Source organism: Alligator sinensis, unplaced genomic scaffold (assembly GCF_000455745.1).
Source record: "Alligator sinensis unplaced genomic scaffold, ASM45574v1 scaffold424_1, whole genome shotgun sequence".
NCBI classification, from domain to species: Eukaryota; Metazoa; Chordata; order Crocodylia; family Alligatoridae; genus Alligator; species Alligator sinensis.
In genome coordinates, this window is record NW_005842113.1 from 1,419,539 (window position 1) to 1,439,702 (window position 20,164).

The 20,164-nt window shown below is 45.8% G+C and overlaps 1 protein-coding gene and 1 long non-coding RNA gene across 6 annotated transcripts in view; one reads left to right on the forward strand and one right to left on the reverse strand.

Moving 5' to 3' along the window:
• Window positions 1-20,164, reverse strand: part of LOC102377181 (SH3 domain-binding glutamic acid-rich-like protein) — a 66,603-nt gene that overhangs the window by 32,335 nt on the left and 14,104 nt on the right. For all 5 annotated transcript variants that reach the window (XM_025205360.1, XM_006024668.3, XM_025205359.1 and 2 more), the window contains exon 2: window positions 17,694-17,879. In XM_025205360.1, coding sequence (XP_025061145.1) covers window positions 17,694-17,879 — 186 coding nt within the window. The remainder of the gene's footprint in view (window positions 1-17,693; window positions 17,880-20,164) is intronic.
• LOC112550450 lies at window positions 4,876-17,051 on the forward strand. The gene is made up of 3 exons (XR_003094301.1): window positions 4,876-5,290; window positions 6,984-7,161; window positions 16,489-17,051. It is a non-coding gene; the product is annotated as an uncharacterized LOC112550450 (long non-coding RNA).

Here is a 20,164-nt window from a genome sequence, read left to right on the forward strand (position 1 = left end):
ACTCTTTCCTGTCTATGCAGGGGGTCGGACTCGATGATCTATTGAGGTCCCTTCCGACCCTAACATCTATGAATCTATGAACCAAAACCAAGATTTGTCATAACTGGGGACGATCCTTAAAAATAACAAGTTGGCAGTCTCTTCTGAGATCCAGCTCAAATTGTAAACAGAAAGCTATTTTTCAGTTCTATTTTAGAAGTTTTCTTTGTCAGGAGAAACAAATGAAGGAGAACAGCATAAAGTGCTCAATATTTTTTTGAAAGTGACACAGACACACCCACATACGTAGGCACCAAGAGGAGAAAAAGGTTAAGAAAGAGGGGTTTTTTTAAAGATAATTCCCAGTGTTAATGGTTTAAAATGGATGATGAAACTTATGCACCTAAAGTACAGCCATGTATAATACATAATGTTCCAGTGGCAATGCCAAAATATCCAAAAGAAAGCAAGATTCCAGGCACCTATAAAATAAGTTTAAATTTGTCTGAGCCCTTGAAAAAGCTCTCTCACTGGGGTTGCCAACTCTATTTGAATCTGTTCCAGGAGGTTTTATCACTTAATGAGGACATTAATGACTGATCTACTGTACTGTACTCAGAGAGACAAATGAACATCACTATTACATTTTAAAAACCCACTGGACTACTGTATAAATTGGATTCAACATTTTATTTATTTTAATGAATGCCCTATCATTTATCTCCAAGGTGACTCTCAGCAGTCTCCTGGAGACTTATATCTAATTCCTGGACACTCCAGGGCAATCCTGGAGGGTTGGCAACCCTGTTTCTCACTTTCATCTATGGCAGCAGTTCCCAAACTGTGGGTCGCAACCCCGAATTGGGTGGCAACATCAGTGGATGGTGTCACAGGAGTGGAGGGCTGTGGGCTGGGAATGAGGAGGCAAGGGCCATAAATGGGGTCATGCTGAGGAAAAGTTTAGGAAGCACTGATCTCCAGGATAGGTTTTTTCACCAATGTCTTTGTAAGGAACTTCCACTTTTACGGTGAACTATAACATGAGACAGGGTGTAGGTTGTAGCCGTGTTGGTCTAAGAACATAGGCAGACAAGGTTCTTTGGGTGAATCTGATATCTTTTATTAGACCCACTTAAATAGTTGGAAAAAAAAATTTAAGCAAGCTTTTGGGTTTAAAAACCCTTTGACAGGCTAAGGAAGTTTCTGCAGTTGGTGTGTGCTCTTCCTGGATGGAATGAATAGTAAAGAAGCCGGAGGCTGGCCTGGTATGCATACAAGACAGGCATTCAGTGAAGATGTAAATTGAGGAGTCTGTGGGTGAGAGACAGGCTGGGCCGGGTTGAGGAGGGGGTGAATAGTGGAGAGGTACCTGGGGAGTCAGATGTCAGGCAGGTTATAATGTGTCATAAATCCAATGTCTATATTTAATCCATGATTTTTAGTATCCAGGAGGTTGATGAAGTGGAGTTCATAGGCTCATCTCTGAGAAGGGTTTTGTAAGTTTCCTTTGAGGATTAGAACTGAGAGATGGAAGACAGAGTGGTTTTCTTGTGAGAAATGTGGTCCCATAGGTAATTGGGTAGTCTTGTCCTTAAAAGATTTCTAGTGTGCGTTCATTCTGGTGCACAGTTGTTGTTTGATCTCTTATACATATTTTGCATCAGGGCATTTGGTCCATTGGAAGAGATATATTACATTTCTGGAGGTGCAGCTGTAATCTTACAGTGGGCATTAATTTGAACAATCTTTCCAGGTGACCAACCAGTTACAAAAAAATTGAGTTCTGGCCACAGGTGCCTGTAGACGTGCGAGGATGCTGCTCCAATGCATTGTAATTACAGCACATTGGAACAGACTCAATTAATCTAATTAATGCTAATTAGCATGTGTCAGAGCATGGAGGTCGGTGCCCTGCTCCTAGAGAGGGGAAACTGCCAGGGAAAGACCTAGCAGGGAATAAGGAGCCCAGCTGTGGGTTGCCAGAGCAACCAGGAGGTCAGCTGACTGAAAGGGGCAGGGCCTGGCTCCTATATAAAGCATAGACAGGAGGCCAGAGGTAGTTTCCTGCCAGCAGCTCCCTAAGTCAGGATGCAGGAAGAAGCCTGACCGCAGATGCAGCTTATGGCAGCTCTAAGATGCTTGAGCAATGTTGTTATAGCCAGGCGGCTTATGTTTGTGTTGCTGTTTGTTACACCGGTGGTTTGGGTGAGGCTGTTAGGGGTTGGAGGAGGCCTCATAGGGGACCCACAGCAGCGTGGGGGCTCCAGCGCCAGTAAGGGCACTGCGTACGGGGTGCATAGACCCCAGTCCCAGAGAGGGGCGGTTGGGAAGCCCTAGTGCAAGCGTGGTGAGCCCTGGAGAGGGGGCACTATGGAGAAGCCCTAGTGTGGGTGCGGAAGGCCCCAGAGAAGGGGGCAGCACTGCGGAAGGCCCTAGAGAAGGGGGCGGCATTCTTGAGAAAGCCCAGAGTGGGTACTGAAGAGGCCCAGAGAGAGGGCGGCGGTACCGAGGAGGCCCAGAGAGACCGAACAACGTCTATCCCAACTGTGAGGCTTGTGGCGTGGTATAAGGGGTGGTAGGAGCCACGCATAGCCCATAAGGCTAGGGTGCCTGGGAAGCGCCCATCGTAGAGTGAGACCCACAAACAGTCCGGGAGTTCATGGGGCCAGAAGTAACCGTGTCCAAGGAGATGTGAGGCAGCCTCCCTAATACATTGGAACATAAAAGACGTGGCGGGCGAGAATTAGAGGGTGCCCTTGAGCCGACTTGGCATGGAGGAAGGGGGCCTTAAGGAGATCATGGCCCTCCGGTAGGACCCCGCCGTGACATAGCACATTCCAGCAGCCTCCATGTCTCATGTATTCAGCGTCCCCGTGCTTCAAAATGATGGTTGGGATACTTTAACTAAAGCTCAGCAAACATGTTTTAGTTATAGCACCCCTGCCACCATTTTAAAGCACAGGATACTGCAACATGAGATGTTGCAGGCACTTTAATTAGAGTGGCTCATGGAGTGGCTCACAGAGCCACTCTAATTAAAGCACACACACCCCTTTCCCCCCCTCCCCCCCCTCCGTCAAGCAAGTGTAAAGGCACCCAAATGACCAGACTCTTTTATTTAAGACTAATTTCAAAAATCATTTGATTTCATCTTCAAAATGCTCATTGTGACGGCTTTTTCTTTATGAAGACTATGCAGCACCCTGATGTACTCACACAGTGTTTTATAAACACACTTATTAACACTCTTATTAACATGCAAATTCTTTAGCTTCCTGAACAGCTTCTCACACAGAGTAAAATATTCTAGTGTTATAATTTTCTGGGAAGGCGGGCAAGCTGCAAAACTTTATAAGGCAATTGCTATTTCTCTACAGAGATGTTATACAGTAAATTAATTTCAAAAATCTTTATTACTAGACTGGGTGCCAAGTAATTTTGGAAAAAGTAGATCTAGTGATGGTTTCATTGGTCCAGAATGGATATAAAATACATGTGATCTGTAATCTGCCATCCTATACTTTGATGTTCATATGAGAAAATAACTTGTACTGTCAACAATTCTGTTTATGAAATGCAAGCAAGTAAAAAACACATGTTCTCAGGCCAACGAGGTCAGTTCTGCAATTGCACTAGCATGCTACTCCTTTGCTTTCTTAAGCAATCTTAACAAATATGACTTTGTTATACTACAGATCCCATATAAACCACTTCTGTATCCTAGGTGATCTATAATGTTCAGTTCAGAATACATGATAATGACTTTACATTCAAGCTTTGAATAGGAAATTATACCAAATGCTTCCTTTCTGTTCACTAAAGCCATATATTTATATTCTATAGTTTTAAATACACTCATGTAGGGAGGGGGGATACTTCCCATTTTAAGAACATTTTTCCAGTATAAAAGACCCTGAAGTCTAATACCTACCTGTACAAATTTTTGTCATAAAGTGATGAATATGTATGAAGTGAGCAATACATATTCCAAAGCACTCCATGCAAAATCATCTCAATAATTTAAAAAACACCCTTTGGAACTTTTTGCAGTGAATGTAAGTTTTTCTGTTTCTTTTATAATAAAAAATAGAAGACCCTATTCAAAGGCAAGATACCTCAGACATGTATTTGCTTTGAGGGCAAATGGGTCTAGGTCAGTGGTTCCCAAACTTTTTTTTCCCGTGCCCCACTGTTGGGAGCAGTATGCAATGGCAGCCTGGGGATGGAACAGGGGAGCTCCCAGCACACAGCTCATCTTTTCCATGCAGCACCACCGGCATTGCCCCCGTGACCCTCATTTGGGTCACGACTTGGGGTTGGGAACTGCTGGTCTAGGTTGTTGCTCACTTAGAACTGCACATGGAGCAAAAAAATGTGTTGCATGGACAAGTAATTCAAAAGGCACACAGAAAACCAAAATGAAGTGGGAACAAAGGTTTCCTTGTTAGGATACCTGATAGCTTTGTTACTTATTATTTATCGCCAATGCTAAGCATTCAAAAATCCTAAGTAAAAAGCCAAGAAAACCTGAGAGATTCCCTTTTTTGAAAAAATCAAGAAAGTTTTAAAAATAATGAATTTGGGTTGCTTTTTTATTTGAACATTCTGAATCAAATCAACTGCTGATTCCTAGACGCATTTCTTTAAAAGAAGTCTTACATTTTCGCAGAGGAAAAATAGACTGAAAATTTGAATTGTCACTCTAAATGATCTCAAGCATAAGAATTCCAATCTGGATTTTCATCCCTCACATCTTAAGGCAGGGATGGGCACTTATTTGGGCTGGAGGGCCACTTAAGGACATTTGGTGAGCTGTTGAGGGCTGGGGAGGAGGTGCTGACCTGGCAAGAGAAATAGGGTCAATGGAGGCCAGGCTTAAGCCAGTTGATCCTATCTGGTCCTGAGCATTTCTGCCTCGCACCCACCACCAGATGGACAAACTCTCCATGGAGACCAGCTTTAACAGGGAACCCTAGCCCTGTTACCAGAAAATGGGCTGGTCCCTTTAAGACCAGAACTTTCTGGGCACAGACTGCTGGCAGGGTATGGGGGTAAAAACTGAGCCTGGCCAGCTAGTCAGGTGACCGGAAGGGGGCAAGCCAGAACTATAAAAACCCTGGGCTTGGTGGCAGTTGGGGTCAGCAGGCAAGGGGGAAGGAGTTTGTGCATAAGAGTTCCACAGAAAGGCTTGGCTACCAGTCCAGCTGCTATGGGACAGGAACTCCTGAGGACTCTCAGAGAAGTGGCGGCAGCCCCAGAAGAAGGACTGTAACAGAGGGTGGGAAGCAGAAGCACAGAGCTCTGAAAAAATGTAAGCTGGCTTTAATTACTTTTTTTGTGGCAGTTCTAGCCTATGGACATACTGTTTATATTTTTGACTGATTGGCACCGGTGGTTTGTGGTTGAGGCTATAGGGGAGGAGGAGGCCTCATTGGTGCCTTGGGTACAGTCATAAAAGGCCAAAGGGCCTAGTGCAGCTGTATAGGGCTAGTAGCTCAGAGCTGGCTGCAGGACTTTTAAGCCAGGTCCCAGTGGGGGCATCTTGGCTAGTAGCCTGAGCTAAAAGAAAAAGTGGCCTTGGGAACTCTAGGCCACTGCCCAGACTGGAACTTACAGCCTTCTGGCTCTATATCCAGCAGACAGGCCTCTAGGCCAGAAAGCCTGAGCTCTGTGTTGAAAGCAAAAGGAGGGCCATGGGACCTGAGAGGATTAAGGAGCTAGAGCCTCAGAATCAAATCTTATCTGGTGGGTTTAGACTGGTAGGCTTAGCTAGAGAAAGACGGGGCAAGGCCCGTGGTGGCTGAGAACCCCAACATAGAAATATAATAGGCAGTCTCCTGCTTGTAAGAACATCAAATTTACATCAAGACATGACAGGTGAGTAAAGGCAGGATATGAGACAAAAGAGAGAAGTGAAACAGTAAGGGACTTCAGGGGTGTCCCTCATAGGCATAAATAAATAAATAAATAAATATACAAAAATGCCGCTGGGAAGGGCAACCTGTTACACTAGCCCAGGACCTTTGTAGGCAGGGCACACTCAGCTGGGTAGATGGGATGGGGCTGTGGGGGCTGGTGCAAAGTTGTGATCTGCTCCTCGTATGTCCCTGGCTCTGCTTGCCCATCCTATTCCTGGACACTGCTCCTCGCCCACCCACAGCCCCATCCCATCCACCCAGCCAAGCACATCCTGCCTTCAGGGGTCCTGGCAGTGGGTACAGAATGGATGGGCTGGGGTGCCTGGGCAGCAGGGCCAGGTCATGCTGCAGTGATCGAGATGCTGACAGTGGCAGCCAGAAGGAGCCGCTGCCACTGGGGCTGCTGGGAAGCCAAGTCTAGCCTCCAGACCACCCCCACCCCACCACCAAGGCCACCTGGCCCAACAGACTAAAGCTCCTGGCATGCCTGAGAGCCATGCACAGGGATGGGGCAGGCTGCGCTCTGCGCTAGGTGACACCTCCCCTGGGGGTGGCAGGACCAGTCCCACACACCATGGCCCGGGGACCTACTGTGGGCCAGACAGAATCACTTGGCAGACCCAGTGCAGCCCATGGGCTGTATTTTGCCCACTCCTACCTTAAGGCATTTATGGATTTTTAGGTTGGATTTTGGATAGCCAATCATGACTTAAAACAAAGACAGGAAAGTTATTTCTGGATAACAAACTATGTGAGGAAAGGCTGTTTCCCTAAATCTTTATGACCAATATAAGTTGTCTTTTTCAAGCATATCCATCTTTATCTTTGTACTGTCTGATAACAAACAGTCTAGAAACACTGAGTAAACTATTAGGTTAAGTTGCTTATAACGTGGTGTTTTAGTAGGCCTTAAGTACAGTTAAGTTAGTATAAGATAGGATAAGGGAAGTAGTAGGGTGGATAAGGGTGCAGTTACATGTTACACTTAGACTATACTAAATAAGTGGAAAGTTAAGCAGTGTTAAAGTTAGAACGTGCTGTGAGCAGTCACACATTAATGGTTAATACTGTTTCTTGCCTACACAGCTCCGACTTGCCCCTAGAGGGCTGGCAAGCAGGGATGTGACTAGGAGCCAGGACACCTGGACTCTGTCCCTGCTCTTGAGTGAGTGGAGTACTGAACGTGGTGTATCCTGGGAAGCTGGAGGACTGCAAATTTCTCATTTTATTGCTATGAAGCAGACTGAAGTTACGTTAACACAAGGTAGGTAGCATGGCCCAGAGTTAATCCTCACCTGAAAGAGCGTAACTTTGAGATGCTCAGAGGGCATTTAGTACAAGTTAACAAGGCAAGTTTAACTTGTGGACACTTGTGTTTTAAGTGCCTCTAATAAGGTCTAAGAATAACATGGGCAGACAAGGTTCCCTGGGTGAATTTGGGTTGGTCTAATAAAAGATATCAAATTCACCCAAGGAACCTTGTCTGCCTATGTCCTTAGACCAACACGGCTACAACCCAAACCCCTGCAACATGTAAGAATAACATGTAACTTCACGCTAAAAAAAGAAACTAAGTCCCCAGTGAGAGAAACTACCTGAAAGACTAGTCAGCCTTAGAATATCTAATGTTGGATAAGGGGTCAGGTCAGTGTACTCTATCCTGACAAGTTTTGGGGAGCCAGACAGGAGGCAGCCAGTTTTTGCTACCCAGCAGTAATTTGGTGATTTTAATAGAGGAAACAGTCCCTTTATAAATGAATTAACATTGAAAATAGGTGCAGCAGTAAATTTAGGAGATTTCAAATATCAATACCTAGTCACAAAAGCTGTTGCTTTTACTTTGCTCCTTATTTTTTTCTCTCATAAAAATAGAGAGGGAAGAAGTTTCAAGGCACAATTTGGCTTTGTGGGAAATTCTGCACAAATTTAACAGTAAGCACCACATCCTGTAATTTAAAAACAAGAATAACTTGTCATTTCATTTTTCAATTTAATTTAAGAGCAAAAACAACATGCATGTTGTGTAATTCTGGATTCTTTAGCCTTGATAGGCTTTATCGTGTAGTTCTTGCTCATAATTTTAAAGGTACCTATTAATAATGATATTCCAGATAAAGGTTTAAGGTTTACCATGAACAGGTTCACCTTTTCCCAAGAGCCTCTAAAGATACTCATGATGGACCTAAATCTGGACCCAAATCATAGGGATATATCCAAAGCAGTGTACAGTGTTGTTGCCCTAGAAAAATGTATTAGGCTATATAGCAAAGAGAGGGGGGTAAGATAATTCTCCTTCCATGATTACTGGATTCCAGAGGTACTTGGGAAAGACTTGGTAGTGACTTCAGAATTCTTCAAGAATGAAAACTCAGAACCAGAGCTAAAAAGGTGCTGTATGGATGTTTAACTTATTGGATATAAGCAGGGATCTTGGTTTTCTCTGTTTAAAAATCTCAAATTCTCTGATTTAAGAACGCAAAAATTCATGATTAAAATGAAACACCGCTAATAAATATAGCACACACGCGCGCGCACACACACACACACATACACCCGCGCGCGCGCGTATCAATTGAACACAGCGTTTTATGATATTTACAATTTTAAAGCGATTTGGAAGCCTATGAGCGCCTCAATCACTATAATAAAATATATTCTAAATATCTATAAATTTTGGCATTTGATTTGGGGTTTTTTTGTCATGGAAAATCAGAGCTCCCCTTCACTCACCAGGATACAGGTCCAGGCCCCTCAGTCCCAAGCCACAGCCCCTCAGCCCTGCTGGTGCCACTCATTCTCCACCCACAGCCCCATAGCCCTACTGGTGTGCCTTGCTCCCCACCCACAGCCCCCTGCTTTCCCAGCCCTGACAGAGGGCCCCCCCTGCCGAGGCTACATGGCCAGGAACCCGGGTCCACCGCCCCCTGCCCCTCACAACAGCGCCTGAACCCCTGCTGCCACCCATGGGAGGTGGCAGCTTCTGTGGCAAAGCAGAGTGCATGGCACAGTTCGCCTTCCCCCATAGATGGCATGGCCAGAGAGGTGCCTGTGGGGGGTGTGGGTGCAGGCTGCCCACTGCAGACTCAGGCTCTCCACCCTGCTGCCCTACCCTTGGGCCCCTGCAGCACATCAGGCAGGACCCAGTGTGGCAGGGCAGAGCTGGGCTGGCTGGGGAAACTCATCGCTGCCACTAGGAGCCCCACCCTGCCATGGTGAGGTGCCCCCTGGCCGCCTAGCAGCAGCAAGGGACACAACTCCATACCACCATCCCCACTGCTGCTGGGCAGGCAGGGGTTGCTTCACCAGGGTAGCATGGGTTTTACAATGACAAGGAGCTTCCCCGCCTGGCCCCACTCTGCCCATGCACATGGCACCCCTGTCTGACTGCCCTTCTACCATTCCCCCCAGCCCCTAGCAGGCTGGAACTCTTCCAGCCTGCAGAGAGCTCTTTGCAAAAGTATAAAGTCTAGGTGTTTCTCCATTAAAATGAGAAACCCATATTTTTTTTCTATTTTCCCCAGGAAATGAAAAACCTGGATCCCTAGATATAAGTTAGTAAAAAAAAAAAAAAAAAAAATCAGAAAGTGCATGAATTAAATTACATGAAACAGCAGATTCAGGAGCTACATATTCACACTGTACATTTACAAAAAAACAGATGAAGTAGCCCAACAGGGTAAACACTGGCAGAGTTGTCTCCAAGATGCTCAGGATACTAAGACTGTTGCACTGAGGCGGGTAAATTTGTTGATTAATGAAAAATTGTTGATTAATGAAAATATAGATCTAATTGATTATTTTGCTCAAATTAATACTATAGCTATCAGATGCAGCAGCCACATTCCCAAACTAAGAGTAGGACAGCATGCCTTGCAAGACTGGTACTTAATAATGAAAGTGGTACCAGAAACACAACAGAGAAATTTTGTAGACAGAAATCATATTGCCATCACAGGAGTGGTTTCTTTATCACAGATTGGGGTCTCAAATGCTGCTTTTGTTATTTAAAGAGATTCACAGACCTCTCAGGAGGATGCTTATCAAGAGATGAGAGTTGTGACCAGACAGGCATTCTCTGAGTCAATTCAGAGGGAATCAGATTATCAAATTCCTTGGAGATGACAAGTTCATAGTGGCTACATTTAGTTTGCCTAGCCTGGAACCACCCCATAGGGGGAAAATGTATTTTGAGGTTCCTTTAGATCCCTGTGGTGATCAGTTACATGCTGTCCCCGACTCGGGATTTGCAGCCTCAACAGGAATGTGCCAGCCTCAACAGGGAGAATGATTACTTGTGTTTCTGCTTCTAGTTGAAGTACATAATATGAAAACTGTGAGGGTTGAGGAAGCAAAAAAATAGGGCTATGCGAGGCTTCGGACCACGCTTCAGATCCGGGGTCAGTTTGAACACTTCAGCGTCTGAAGTAGCGTGCCTGGAGCGAAGCACTGGCTCGTTCAAGCTGTCCAAAGCGGTTTAGACCTTCCGAAATGCTTCAGAAAAGCTTTGAATGCTTCAGACACTAAAAATGAAAGTTAGAAGAAGAAGGGGGAATAGGGGAGGGAGGGAGGGAGGGAGAGCAGGGTGGGGGAAAGCGGGGGGCAAGACTGACATGTCTTTGGACCCATATTGTTCAACATCTTCATTAATGATGTGGACATTGGAGTCAGAAGCAGACTGGCCAAGTTCGCCGATGACACCAAACTGTGAGGCAAAGCATTCACACCTGAAGACAGGAGGGTGATCCAGGTTGACCTGGACAGGCTCAGCAAATGGGCGGATGAGAACCTAATGGTGTTTAACACTGAAAAATGCAAGGTTCTCCACCTTGGGAGGAAAACCCTGCAGCATCCTTATAGGCTCGGCAGTGCTACACTGGCTAGCAGTACAAAAGAAAGAGACTTGAGGGTCATCGTTGACCGCAAGATGAACGTGAGCCTGCAAGGCGATGCTGCGGCTAGTAAAGCAACCAAAATGCTGGCTTGCATCCATAGATGCGTCTCAAACAAATCCCAGGACATCATTCTCCCCTTGTACTTGGCCTTGGTGAGGCCGCAGCTGGAGTACTGTGTCCAGTTTTGGGCTCTACAATTCAAAAAGCATGTGGAGAAGCTTGAGAGTGTCCAGAGAAGAACCACATGCATGATCAGGGGTCAGGAAAACAGACCTTATGATGACAGGCTGAGAACTATAGGGCTCTTTAGCCTGGAAAAGCCCAGGCTCAGGGTTGATCTGATGGCCACCTATATGTTTATCAGGGGTGACCACCAGTATCTGGGGGAACATTTGTTCACCAGAGCGTCCCAAGGGATGACAAGGTCGAATGGTTACAAACTACTGCAAGACTGTTTCAGGCTGGACATAAGGAAGAATTTCTTTACTGTCTGAGCCCCCAAGGTCTGGAACAGCCTGCCATCGGAGGTGGTTCAAGCACCTACATTGAACACCTTCAAGAGTCAATTGGATGCTTATCTTGCTGGGATCCTATGACCCCAGCTGACTTCCTGCCCTTTGGGCAGGGGGCTGGACTCGATGATCTTCCGAGGTCCCTTCCAGCCTAATGTCTATGAAATCTATGTGTAGGTGGCCAGTGAGAAGGATTTCTCTCTGGTTGCCTTTCCAATGACAGTGTCTGGGGGGAGGGACCTAGAAACAGCATAAAAGCCTCTGTTTGGAGGCATGCTGTGCCTTTTGCAAGCTTGTTCCCTCTCAGGAACTGCATGAGAAAGGTACCCTCAGACTCGGGCATCTCAGCTTGGTTGCTTTACTCAGTAGTTGAACTTGCCAGTTCCTTTTTGTTGTTAGAAAGGATTAGGTAGGATTTAGCTTATCTTAGCATCTCTTAATACTATTCAATTAATTTCTTTCAATTTATATTTACACTCTTTTTTTGTTTTGCAAACTTTGAAAACAAAAAGCTGTGTTTTCCCTGCCAGTGTAATCCATCACTGTGTAGGGAGGCACACGCACTATAAAGAAGAAAAATCAGATATTCATAGGAGAAGAAGACAGACAGACAGCACACAATTTTTACATAGCTCTTAACACTGAAGCAAATAATCAAAGAAGAGTCTAGTGCACGCAGGCAACAGAGAGAATAAAACACACAACACAAAAGGAGTGACATGCACACAGAGAACTTTTGCAGCACAGGAAAGATCAATATGAAGTGTGCTGGAAAGGCAGGTACCAGGTCTTCTGGCAGGGGAGAGAGACGGGGTAGGGGGAGATTTAGAGCTGCAAGACCCCCCCCCCAACACAGATGCATTCTCTTCCCAAGCAGCCATGACACCAGTGCTGCCAGTGGAAGCAAGGAGGTGGGAGCAGTATCTGCACCTGACATCCCTGCACCTGCACCACCTCCCCTCAGTCCAGAAGTGGGCACCAGCAGTGGAATCACTGTCTCCTCCACCCCAATGTTATCTGTCAGCGTGAGCCTCCCACTGCCAGAGGAGGAGCTGGAGCTGGAATCGGGGATGCTGAGCATGCTGGCTCAAGCAATTCTGGGGACTGAGGGGGGAATCAGAGTTTGTGCTCCACACCCCTCAAGTTTCCCCTAGACCCAGGTCTCCTCTGGAAAGCTGAGGTTGTGGAGGCAAGTGGCTCAACTGAAGCAGCTCCTCCTGCTGTGGCGCCTCAGCCTGCTGAGGAGTGGGATAAGGCAGGATCCTCACCCTCAACCCAGAAGCGGGGGAATAGTGTAGTGTGGGAGCATTTTGAGCTGGCAGATGATCCTAGGTTTGCCATCTGCCAGCACTGCCAAAGGCACATGAGCTATGGCAAGGATGAGAGACACTTTTCCACCACAGCAATGCTGATGCATCTGAGGAGGCAGCACCCCCTTGCCCTTCTTCCTGCTCAGCCTGGCACCAGTGCAAGCGTGCTGAAAGGGAAGTCCCCTGCTCACTCCAAAGCCCCCTTCCCCCCCAAAGCAGAGGCAGGCCACCCTGAACCAGTGGGGGACAGGTGGACAGAAAGGGTGGCGCATTCCCAAGGCAAGCGAGGTCACCAAGACCATTGGCCCAGCTCTGAAAAGTGGTTTGCATTGTAATTTGTTCCCTCTCAGGATCAGGCCTGAGTGTTTTGGTTTTTTTCATGAGGAATGTGCCCCCACAGGTAGTTGGGTTTTGTTGTCTTTGATAGATTCTGGTGTGCAGTTTGTGAGGGTACTGGAGATAGTTGGCAGGTTTTGTGTTTTGAGCTGTAGGAAGTTGGCTTCAGTTCTGGTGATGAGGTTAGTTGCTTGTTTGAATGTACAAACCGCTTTTCAGAGCTGGGCCTATGAACTGCACTTCATCAGCCTCCTCGGTAGTAAGTACAGAAACTCATGGACTCAGTATACACAGTGGAATTCTGGCACACAGCAACCTGCCAGACATCTGACACCCCAGGCACCTCTGCACTTTTACCTGCACTGCTACATCCCCCTTTCCCCCCACCCCAGCCTGTCCCTCCCCCCTGACGCCTCCATTTCCATTTCCACTGACTGGCTTTCTTGCCTGCCTTGCGGGCCAGGCCATCCTCTGGCTTTTTTACTATTCCTTCCATCCAGGACCAACTGCAGGTATTTCCTCATCCTGACAAAGGGGTTTTCAATGCTAAAGCTTCCAAGATACATTTTTTTAAGTACTCCTTTTTTTTTCATAATAAACATATAGATATAAAAACACAAGATAAGCCATCACACACAGTAACATCATATGTCCAACACAACACAACATCTTTACTTCTTGCTGTCAATTCCTTTATAAAAAGAAAGGCTCTGTGACAGTTCCGTTTGGGTACCTTTGATGCTGCTGCTGCTGCTGCTACTAGTGTTGAGCCAGCTAAGTTATTTTATCTGTTGTCATGTAAAGTGGTGGACCAGATGTGAGGCTGTAGGGGAGGAGGAGGCCTCACTGGGGCACACTGCCATGTTGTGCAGGAAGGGTGCACCTTAACACACACACACACACAGTGTCACCCATTCAGATCACGAGCTTTGCCTGTTAGCAGCTAGAGGTGCAGGGCCCCAGAGGACAGACTCCCGCAGTGACACACACACACACACACACACACACACACACACAGCTGGCAGACTTTGTGACCTCAGCAGGGGCCACCACCCCTGCAGTTTTCAGCCCGCTGCGCCTTAACACACACAAGGTCATCTATGTCACGAGTTTTGCCTGTCAGCAGTTTGAGGTGCAGTTCCGCCCCCAAACCCCTGCACCTATTTTCTTGAAACTTGGCAGGCTTTGTGGCCTCACCAGGGGCTACCACTGCTGGAGATTTCACCCCCACCCCCATGATGTAACACATACATGTGACATGAGTTTTTCTTTCAAGAATTTGGGATGCAGTTTCCCCAAAACCCTTACACCTATCTTCTTGACCCTTGGCAGGCTTCCTGCTCTCAGCAGAGGCTACCACCCCTACAAGTTTCACCTAAATCAGAGACAAAATAACAAAGTTAGATATTTCATTGATTTCCCCCATTATACCCTATGGCCGGATCTCTGAGGCAGCTCCGAAGCTTCGGAGCCGCTTTGGACGGATTGAAGAGGCAAACTGATCCGGAGCTCCAGATTGGATCACTGACATCTGACGTGGCCGGATCCAAAGCCTGATTGAATACCTGCCTACTGGCATAGGCCTAAGCAAAAGCTTATGTGGAATCTATTACTACCGAAAGGGAACCTGGTCTTGGCTTAGTTGTTGCTGTTTTTCCAAAAAATGTTGTGGTCATTCAGGAAATCCATGTAATCCCTTAATTGTTGGGGGGTCAAAAATTGGGCCACATTTTTTTTAAAGTTTCATATGCAAAACATTGGCACAGCTGCCTACCTACAACTGAAGGTGCAGTTATGGTGGTTATATGTAAAAAACAGAGAATTGCATGCACATATAGTTAGGAAGTTACCTAAACAGCTATTTGCACATGAAATTTCCCAATTTGTAGGAAAAGAGGAGCACAATGTTTATCCTGTGGACCTGGAAGTTCAAGTTCTAAAAAAAATCCTTATTTCTGTTGGGTGGAGGATAGTACAGATTTTTTCACATGCAAAGCACCTAGCACAGTGTGTATGCTACCAAAATCAAGCAATACTAATAATACATTACTGTGTTCCTCTTGCTAAATTTTAACCTTGATTATTGAAATACATTTCATAAATGCTTTGTGCATCTTTTTTTCTGTTAAGCAATTTTATGTGGGGAAGTGTCATTATACAATCTATTCCTGCCAGTAAAAAAAGTACTAACTTAAAAGCCTGATACAACATCTAATAAAGTCAATGAGAGTGTTTCCATGGAGTTCAAGTGGCATTGAATTGAGGCCTAATGGAAATTTCTGAGAAGGATGTTAGTCACATAAATGTACAAGCTTCCTGAAACAGCTTTTACAGGTACATCCAGGACATGAGGTTAAAGGAAGGAGGAGATTACCACAAGTTAATTGCTTGGGTGTAACTGCCAGTATCCATGCTCTTATCTTGTGCTACCTGAAAACTAACCCTAAGCAATGCAATGAAACAGGGCTCAACTGCCACAAGTTAGTTTGGGACAAAAGAGTGCATATGGGTAGCAGCTGCCACAAACCTGTGCCCCTGGCGGCTGGGGGGGGGGGGGGGGGGGAGGAGGGGACGACATGGTGGTGCTGGCGGTAGTGATAAGCAGGGAGCTCCCACAGATGCTGCCAGCACTGTCAGCAGTGGGGGGTTGTGGGGGTGGCAAGCAGCAATCACCCACAGGTGCCACCAACAGTGTTGGTGGCACCATTTCGTAGGGGGTGCACTGCCATGCTCAGGGGGTGCACATGCACCCGCATGCACTCCCTACACATCACCAATGGCAGTTGCCATATGGTAAATTCACACCCTTTTTCACTTCATGGTAACTTGTTTGTGTGCTCAAATCCTCAGTGAGCCTAATAAAATCCACGTTGAACCTATGAAACACCACAGCATGGCTTAGAGCAGTAGTCACCAGCCAGTAGATCACAATCGACTGGTCAATCATGGAGCCTCTGACAGTCGATCTCAGTCTCAGTCCCCCATCTCACTTTTTTTTCCAAGCTAAAGTTAGGCATAAAACAGGGGTGGGAAAAATGGACTCCAATTCCCAGCAGCCCCTGCCCTCAGGGCTTGGGCCAGTCTCCATGGAGACCCCAGCCTCATCTGGAGGGGGAAGCTTAGGCTGGGGCTGGGGTCGGGGTTGGGATCTCCCCATGGAGATCAGACTGAGAGCAGTACAGGGGGCTGCTCTGGAGCCAATGGGTACTTGGGATGGGGGCAACTTGCTCCGGAGCCAGGGCAGAGCCACGATCTGTAAGCCTGTACGCTCCAGGCAGGAGCACGCAGGCAGGGGATCACAACTCTGCCCCGGCTCCCTGCAGCAGTGGCAGCCTGGTCTGGAGCAGGCAGATAATAATATGCAGTCACAAGTGTCACACTAAGACTTGGTAAGTAGGGAAAATGTATAATTAGGTATATTAAGCACTTGATCTCAGCTTTATATAACATCAATATAAATATAAACTGTTATTTCTACATTTTGTTTGAGGTGGATCCTGGGTTGCACTTTAATTCAAAAAGTGATTTTGTGTTTTAAAAGGTTGGAGACCACTGGCTTAGAGAGAGCAAAAGGAACAGAACTGCAAAGAGAAAAGCCACAATACTGCTGAAGGACAGGGAGTGTAGCTGACAGCGCAAGGCTTTCTGCCTCTCTTCAAAGCTCCAGCGATGCCTCCCCAGATAAACATGCTGTGACTGGCACTCTATATTTAGTCAGTTATTTCTTATGTGTGGAAGGAGGGCATGTCAAGAGTCAAGATAAAATTGCAAAGGTGAGCACACAGGCTGGGAAAAGGAATCGTTGTCCTAGCAGGCCCTTGCCACCTGGTTATCCCAGGAAATGCAGCATCACCTATTTTAGAGTTCTCTGCTCCCCTTTCAATGTGGGTAATGTAAGACATGGGCAGGGAGCCAGTGGTCACTTGTAAGGGAGCTATGTTACCAGGACCCGGATCCAGCAGGCTGGAATGCTTGATTGCTAGGGAACTCCTTATGGGTGACAAGCTGACACTTGACGCCCTTCAATGAACCCACAGGGCATTTTCATATGTGCTCAGGGGGTGGTGGTGGGGGCTTTAATTAAAGTGGCTCCAAAAGCTGCTCTAATTAAAGCACCCACAGTGTCTCATGTATCAGTGACCCCATGCTTCAAAATGGCAGCAGAATGCTAAAACTTATTTGACGAGCTTTAATTAAAGCACCCCCCCATCACCATTTTGAAGCATGGAGACACTAATACACAAAACGTAGAGACTGGCTGGAGCGTGCTAATTAGCACACTCCAGAAGACTCAATTAATCAATTAATTGAGTCCCAGCATGTCTACAGGCCTCCACAGACTCTTTATCTGTAGAGGAAAGAAAATCCCCATATAGTTCACCAGGCAGAGATGCTCTAGTATGTTTTCCCTCCTCCAAGTCCTTTCTGTGAAAGGAGATAATCAGGTACTCCATTTTCTTTTCATGTCTAATATTTCCTAAAACTATTAAGTCAGAAAAGAATCCCTGATTATTGTAGGAACAATGGTTTTAGGGTACTTCTGTAAAGTCCTTATAAAAGCCTACAACGTTACGAAAAATATCAAATGCCTTGCATTTAAAAGCTCATTTAACTTTATCCCAACCAGGCCATTGGTCGAATAAAAAGATATCACCCACAAAAATCCTTGCCTCTTGCATAATTCCTGGACCACCATAGCTTCAACATCACTCCAGCACTCCCTAAAAGTGTCAAATGACTTCTCACCCCACAGTATTGCTCCTCATTGAAGATCTGTGGAGGGAGAGGGATTCCATTTTGTGGCTTCTTTTCACCTGGGACATTTTCTCTCATCCATTTCCTGTTGTCCTCATCACCAGCTATGTCCAGTGGCTGAAAGTCAATCTTGTTGGCCTCTAAAAAGCCCAGTACTTCCTGCTGTTTTTTCTTGATCTAGTTGGAAAGGGGAAAAAATAAGAATTGTTATTTTTGGGTAAGCTAAAAAAAACATGTTAACTTGTTATGGAGTGCAGGTATCTCGGGGTGGCATCACACATTCAACTTAACAGCACATTCAAACAGTTTAGTGCCATTGTGGCACTGCAAAATTGCTTGAACATGTACAGCGCATGCCCCCCAGCAGCTGTGGGGGGCATGGTGGTGGTGGGAGTGTGGCAGTGGTGACGGCGGCAGAAGCGGTGGGAACCCAGTGGCAGTAAGCTGGGGAGCTCCTGCTGGTGCTGTTGGCAGCGGGTGGGGAGTGGCGAGCACTGACCAAGTTAGTGACCACCTGCAGCCACTGCTGGCAGCGGCGGCCAGCAGGGATTGCAGTGGCAGCGTGGCAAGTGGTGACCACCCACGACAGTGTCGGCAGCACTTTCTTGCAGGGGGCGCACCACCACGTGCAGGGGTACATGTGCACCTGCATGCACCCCCTATGTGTCACCCCTATTCCAATGATTTGCAAGCACTGTAAGTGAACAGGTGACTACACCTCAGACTGGATACTCTATGCAGGGTATAATAGCTCCCTTTAAACAACACTTAAGAAACATTTATTTACTTAGAATGGTGCCCCTTTTTTTTCCTTCTGTGTCCCTCTCTTAACACTTAAGGCAGACACAGGGACAATAAAGGAGGCTCAATTAATGGGGTTTTTTTCATAATTCCTATATTTGAATAGATGCTTACTGGAACATCAGGAGCCATTGTAGTCACAAATTAAGAAAATTAAAATACAGCTACAGTTCATATGTCTGTTAAAGATTAAACGTTTCTTGTTTATATTGAGTCTAATGTCACAACTGGAGCCCTGAAAACAATGCTGCAGCACAATCCATTGCTTTAATACTAATTTTGATGTTGGGATTTTCTAAATTTGCTTGTGAGAGACTTGCATTTCTAAGGAACTGGTTGCCTGGATTTGAGCCAAGCACAGAGCAAACAGGTCTTGTGTAAGCTCCTTCCTACAGACCTGCTATTCATATGTTCCTAACTAGTGACTGTGTTTCAAATCTGGGCTTTTCTTCCTGCTAATTATGTTAAACCATGTGATAATTTAGTGACACATAAAAATGGTAACAAAGAGAATGATCCCACCAAGATAATTTGTACTTATGACCAATCGTGTGATTTGAAACCTGAACTCCAGAAATGAAATATTTGAACACTGAGACCCAAAGTGGCATGGAGCCCATAGAATTCAGAGCTTTACGATGAGACAAAAATAAGCCTGACTATTGACTTAGTACTGTATTTCTAAAATCTAATCCACATAAAAAGTTATAGTTTGTCAGAGCATCTTATGGAAAGGATTAATTTCCAGTAGTATTAGAAGGATACAATTCTTTGCTCTCATTGAAAATGCAGCAGCTAAGTGCTTGCTTCTGCAAGGAGTGAGCAATAGGAAGACGCTGTCTAAACTTCTAGGAAAAAAACATGTTTGCAAAGATGACTAAAACAACAAAACACTTCTGAATGCCAACTGTAACAAAAAGTATTGAAAAGTGATATGGGTGAACATGTCTCTGACAAGTCTGCAGCAGCTTAATCTTTTTTCTTCTTTTGCTTGCTTGATATTTTTTTTATTGTTTGTTTTGGTTTTTTAAGATGATTGCTTTTAACATGATTGCTTAACTGTACAATTTTTGGGAAATGCTCTGATGGCACAAATAGCTGCTTTCAGATTGCACAGAGGCATTCCATCTGGATAAGTTACAGAAGAACATCTGTATAAATCAGACAAAATATGCATAAAATAATAATGAACCTAATGCTACAAAAGCCAGAATAATCAATGTTGGCAGCATTAAAATATCTCACTGAACAAACCAAGTAAATCAAAGCAAATGTAGTTGATAGAGTAACACCAATTAGTGTTCCATGAACCCTGGGGGAGGTAACAGTGGTTGAACAACAAATATGGCACATCCAAGTTTATGGCTTCTGTTAATCATAGAATCATAGAAGTAGGGTCGGAAGGGACCTTGCAGATCTTCAGGTCCTACCCCCTGCCTGGGCAGGAAGAAAACTGGGCTCAAATGACCCCAGCCAGGTAGGCATCCAGCCGCTTCTTAAAGACCCCCAGGGTAGGAGCCAGCACCACTTCCCTTGGAAGTTGGTTCCAGATCCCAGCTGCCCTAACTGTGAAGTAGTTCCTACGGATGTCTAATCTAAACCTACTCTCCAACAACTTGTGGCTGTTATTCCTTGTTATCCCGGGGGGCTCTAGGGGAAAC